The sequence below is a fragment of the Benincasa hispida genome, chromosome 12 (assembly GCF_027475165.1).
Source record: "Benincasa hispida cultivar pf3 chromosome 12, pf3_genome.v1.1, whole genome shotgun sequence".
Classification (NCBI taxonomy): domain Eukaryota; kingdom Viridiplantae; phylum Streptophyta; class Magnoliopsida; order Cucurbitales; family Cucurbitaceae; genus Benincasa; species Benincasa hispida.
In genome coordinates this window covers 65,453,445-65,459,653 of record NC_143489.1, presented here as the reverse complement: position 1 = coordinate 65,459,653, position 6,209 = coordinate 65,453,445, and the positions used below count along the sequence as shown (strand labels likewise).

General features: G+C 38.5%; 1 protein-coding gene across 1 annotated transcript; it reads left to right on the top strand.

Annotated features, from left to right (window-relative positions):
* The first annotated feature begins 1,357 nt into the window (after positions 1-1,357).
* Positions 1,358-5,593, top strand: LOC120092879 (uncharacterized). The gene is given in 3 exon segments (XM_090308411.1): positions 1,358-3,423; positions 4,889-5,154; positions 5,156-5,593. Coding segments are annotated over 3 exon segments (2,613 nt in total). The 5' UTR covers positions 1,358-1,514.
* The last annotated feature ends 616 nt before the right edge of the window (positions 5,594-6,209 follow it).

Sequence of the window (6,209 nt, the reverse complement as noted above, 5' to 3'; positions counted from 1 at the left end):
AACGTTCACATGCTTTCGCAATGAATTTTATTCCTTCAATTTGGACCCTGGTTCAATTGAACCCAAAATTTGACTTAATTTGATCCAAAGATCAAAAACCATACCCAAAAATTAATTAATTGGACCCAAGTGCAAGGTTAATGGACCAAACTAGCCAAGCACACATAAGAACCATGGAAACACTATAAATATGGGTCTTTGGACCAAAGACTAAAAGTCTAAAACTCTGAAGATCGAAGCTCTCAAGCTCTGATGATCAAAACTTTCAAGCTCTGATGATCAAAGCTCTCAAGTCTTGAAGAACTGAAAATTGAAGTTCTCAAGCTCTTGAGATTGAAGACATGATTTTTTCTTATTTAAATATAAGAAGACATGATTTTTTCTTATTTAAATATAAGAAGACATGATTTTTTCTCGTCATAACATTTAAAAACCTCTTCTCAATATATCAACTGTATTAATATTTTCCATATATACTGTTATGTTTGTTCTATCATATGTTCATTAGTTTAAAATCAGTCTTTATTTAAAATCATTCAACTAATAGTGCATCTAATCAAACATAATTCTTGATTTGTAAAACTTCAATTGTGTCTAATCATAATTAGTTTTAGGAAGATTAATTAAATCGTATACATATATATTTCAACCTTTTTTACCATTGAGTAATTCAATTATACATAACCATTATAAATTCAGAAAAATTCATCCGATGAGAATAACTCAAATATATAACGCCCCAAGTACATCTCAACATCAAATATTTGTGATGAGTAATTTGACCATTGATATCGAGACTTTCATCTCTAATTTTGTCATGCTTAAAATAATCATAAAGAAATATGTTTATACTATAAATTTCTATATATCTCATACATGCATTATAAAATATTATTAGTAATTGGCATGTTGTATTTGGTTTATTTAACATAGTATATCAAATATATCTAACATGATCTAATCATCATGAATTGAACTAAAAAGAGGATGAGTTCAATCCATCATGTAGGCTCGAATGCTCACCAATATTGAAAAGAAAAAATTGATTACATGATACACATAAAAGTCGATTGTATACATTTGGAGTTCGCTTTTTAAAGTTCAGAGACTTATTATATAATTGAAAATAGATAGACGAATTAGAAATTTTATAAAAGTTGAAGAAAGTTTAGGAAGTTGTAAGGTGTAAGTTAAGAGAATGAATATAAAAAAGTAATTGGGAATAAAAAATCAATGAATGGGAAGCGAAAAAAAGAAAAAAAAGAAAAAAGTTTAATCCATTTGACGAAGCTATGGTCTATGGATCCTAAAGAAAGCAAAAAAGTGCGGAAGACCAGAAACAAACAGAAGCCAAAAAAGGGAGCACAATGAATTGGCATAACCCGAAAATAAATTTCAATCCACATATCCATTTGCAACCAAATTGACGAACGAACCAAAAAAGGGAAAGAAAGGTAGTTTAAAAGGGGGAAAGTGGGGTCCCATAATCCCACACAGCGACAACCCATTTCACCATGGCTTCTCTTCACAGAAAGCAAGCTATTCATGCCTGCTTTCTCTTCCTCTTCCTTTTCTTCTCTCTGCCATCTCTCTCCGTCTCTGTCACTGAAGCCGAAGCTTCGTATCTCACTCGTCGTCAACTCTTGGCTCTCAAAGAACACGATCAACTCCCAGATGACTACAAATACCAACTTGACATTCCTGACACTTTTCCAAATGAGAGGTTGGAGAAGGCTTATGTAGCCCTTCAGGCTTGGAAATTGGCCATCTATTCCGACCCCCAGAACATTACCGCCAATTGGGTTGGCGCCGATGTCTGTTCTTACAACGGCGTCTTCTGTGCTCCGGCGCTCGATGACCCAAATATCGAGGTTGTGGCTGGCATTGATTTGAACCATGGTGACATTGCAGGGTACTTGCCGCCGGAAATTGGCCTTATGACCGATTTGGCTCTCTTCCATATCAACTCCAACAGGTTCTGTGGAATCATTCCTTCCAGCTTCTCCAAGCTCGTTCTCATGTTTGAGTTCGATGTCAGCAACAACCGCTTCGTCGGCCATTTTCCTCTTGTCGTCCTTGAATGGCCCAGTGCTAAGTTCCTTGATCTCAGGTACAATGACTTCGAAGGAGAAATCCCCTCCACACTCTTCACCAAGGAGTTCGATGCCATCTTCTTAAACAACAACAGATTCACCTCCTTGATCCCCGAAACCATCGGAAACTCCACCGTCTCCGTTGTCTCCTTCGCCAACAACGAATTCCACGGCTGCATTCCCAACACCATTGGCCACATGTCCAACCTCAACCAGATCCTCTTCATCGGCAACAAGCTCGGCGGCTGTTTCCCACCTGAGATCGGAAAACTCATCAATCTCACTGTATTCGATGCCAGCGCCAATGGCTTCATCGGACACTTGCCTGAATCCTTATCGAGCCTTCAAAACTTGGAGATTATCGACGTTAGTAACAATGAACTGAGGGGCTCTGTTTCTGGAGGCCTTTGCAAGTTGCCCAAATTGGCTAACTTCACTTTCTCCTTTAATTATTTTGATGGAGAAGATGCGGCGTGTGTTGAATCTAAGGGATCTGAGAAGCACTATGATGATGTTCAAAATTGTTTGGCAAATCGACCGGAGCAAAGAGATGCAAATAAATGTAGCGTTGTCTTGAAGAAATCAGTGGACTGTGGAAACTGTGGTGGGTCGGGTTCTCCCGAGGTGCCGATGACTCCTGAGGATCCATTTGATCAATCTCCATCGCCGAGACATAGGCCTCCACCACCTCCGGTGACCTCTCCACCGGACTCGATCGACACCTCTGTCCCAGAAGTTGGAACTCCACCTTCTCCAAGTGAGACCTCCGTTCCATCATTAGCACCATCCCCCGTTCCGTCCTCACCACCTACAGTTGGAGCACCAGTTCCATCCCTGGCTGAATCTCCCGAACCACCAGTTCACTCACCACCACTCCACGTTCACTCACCGGCTCCACCAGTCCATTCCCCGCCACCACCAGTCCATTCCCCGCCACCACCAGTCCACTCCCCTCCCCCACCGGTTCACTCCCCACCACCCCCTGTCCATTCTCCTCCACCACCGGTTCACTCTCCACCACCCCCTGTCCACTCCCCTCCACCACCTGTCCACTCCCCTCCACCACCGGTCCACTCTCCTCCACCACCGGTCCACTCCCCACCCCCACCGGTCCACTCTCCACCCCCACCGGTCCACTCTCCACCACCCCCCGTCCACTCTCCACCCCCACCGATGCACTCTCCGCCGCCACCAGTCCATTCTCCACCACCTCCAACTGCATCTCCTCCTCCTCCTCCCAGTTCTTCTCCACCACCAACATTTGAGGACGTCATCCTCCCACCAAATATCGGCTTCGAATACGCATCACCACCTCCACCACTGTTTCCTGGTTATTGAGGAGTCTCATCTCCAACAATCCCAAATTTTATTGAGAGCCATTAGTTTCATGACTACACGTTCATTTGTATCCTATTTACTCCACGATGAAATTCAAAATATTATTTCTTCATCATATATCTTTGCCTTTAATCTTTAATTTTTCTTATTGATGTAGCTTCTTTTTATTGAAATGAAGAGAAAAATTTTACCCACTTAACTTGTTGAATAAAAATATTTGTATTTTTATATATCATTGAATTGTACGTTGAGTGTGTCATGACAAGATAATGCATTAAAATTGAAAATTTCACGAAATAACCAAAATCTCAAAAGTTTGATGACCTTTTCCTATAAATTTATCTATGATTGACCTTTTGGCCATATGAAATACCAATTTTACCCCTAATTTAAAAAACTCTCATATTGCGCCAAATTTCTTCTTCTTTCAACGATTTATTCAGTTCAATATGTGTTCAATATGTATTCAATAACATTGATATCAATAATAGAAGGTCAATCTCAATTATTCATTTTCCGTTAAATGTTTTTCATTCTCCTATTATTCTCTGAGTTTGAGTACAACATCTTCACTGAGAATATATAGTCGAGTATTGAATGAACTACCATATAGCATATAGACGATCGTTCATTACAATATAAATACTTATTTAGTATTATATGAACGATTGTTTAGTATTATTTAAACGATCGTTTATATAATACAATTTTGCATCTTATTTCTATTCAAGAACTTCTTTCTAGAAGCATTTTTTAGTTTAAAACAAGTTGGTTATATATGACATTTAACTCCACAAAAATGACAAATAGGCACCAAGTTTAATTTTTCATGCACATTTTTAGTATTTTCATGTCTAGGCACAAATTTAATTTTATTCATGCAATTAGTTTTAGCAAGGCAATATTTAGGTACAAATTTTGATTTTCTAGGAAATCTCTAGCCTTTTCATCCTTATTCATAAATTTTACATTATGAACATGTTTTGATCTAGCATGAATGAGTTTTTGCACAAATTGTGAATTTCCATGGATATATCTAACTTTTTCATACCTTCACACAAATTTAAATTCAACAAATTTAGGCACATTAGGTGGAGCACTTTGAGACATATAAAGAATGACTTTAACAAAAGTAGTGCTTTTAGAAGTAGATAGATTTTCATTTCACATAATCTAATCCCTTTTTATATTAAAAGGTTTATCTTTATTTATTTTCATAGCACCTATAGTTAATTTCTTATTACTTTCTTTAGCACATTCAAGAAATTTAATTTTTTCAACAAAAGAAATTCTTTTTTTCTAATGTTATATTGCTAGATACCAAGTCATTAATTTTCTTTTTCAAACTAGCAATTTCGTCATTTAATTCCAAAGAGAAAGATTCCAATTTCTCATTTTTATTTCGAATATTCCAATTTCTCATTTTTATTTCTCAAGTCATTCACCGCCTCCCCTAGTCCATTTCCCACCACCACTAGTCCATTCTCCTCCTCCACCGGTTCACTCCCCACCACCCCCTATCCACTCTCCTCCACCACCGGTCTACTCCTCATTACCCTTTGTCCACTCTCCTCAACCACCGGTCTACTCCCCACCACCCCCCTGTTCACTACCCACCACCCCCGTCCACTCTCCTCCACTACCGGTCCACTCCCAACTACCCCCTGTCTACTCTCCTCCACCACCAGTCCACTCCCCACCACCCCTGTTCACTCTCCATCACCCCCGTCCACTCTCCTCCACCACCGGTCCACTCCCCACTACCCCCTGTCTACTCTCCTCCACCACCAGTCCACTCCCCACCACCCCCTGTTCACTCCCCTCCACCACCAGTTCATTCCCCACCTCTTCCCGTTCATTCCCCACCTCCACTGGTTCACTCCCCACACACACCAGTTCATTCTCCACCGCCACCAGTTTACTCCCCACCACCTATCGTCCACTCTCAACTCTCGCTGGTGCACTCTCCACCGCCACCTGTTTACTCCCCACCACCACCAGTCCATTCTCCACCATCTCCAACTGCATCTCCTCCTCTACCTCCCAGTTCTTCTCCACCATCAATATTCCAAGACGTCATCCTCCCACCAAATATCGGCTTCCAATACGCATCACCGCCTCCACCACTATTCCCTGGTTATTCGGAGTCTCACCTTCAATAATCCCAAATTTTATTGAGAGTCATTAGTTTCATGACTACACGTTCATTTGTTCCCTATTTACTTTGTGATGAAATTCAAAATATTATTTCTTCATCATAATATATACTTTGACTTTAATCTTTAACTTTTCTTATTGATGTAGCTTCTTTTTACTTAAATGAAGAAAAAAAATTTTACCCACTTAATTAGTTCCATTAAAGTAAGGATAGATATTTTTAATGAGCAATGATTCAGGTACATTTAATTCCATGTAACTTTTTTTTATACATAATAGAAAAATATAAAAAGAATCAATTTTCATAAAAATATGATAGATTTTAATTGGATGCTATCTAATTGCGTCTAAGTTGTCATTTGCAAAAATTAAAAATAAAAATAAAAATAATCGAAGAGATATTTTAGTTTTTTCAAAAAAACTTTATTATTTACAAAATATCTCAAATTACTTTTGAATTTTTACATTTTAGTATAATAATTAATAGCAGAATTCAAACCACATCACTCTTGGTCATTAACATATTTTATGTTCGAGTTATACTCGTTTTCAGTTTATATATAAATAGTTATGCATTTTTATAATGTTGATAGAAATGGTATCTAATTAATTTATATATTT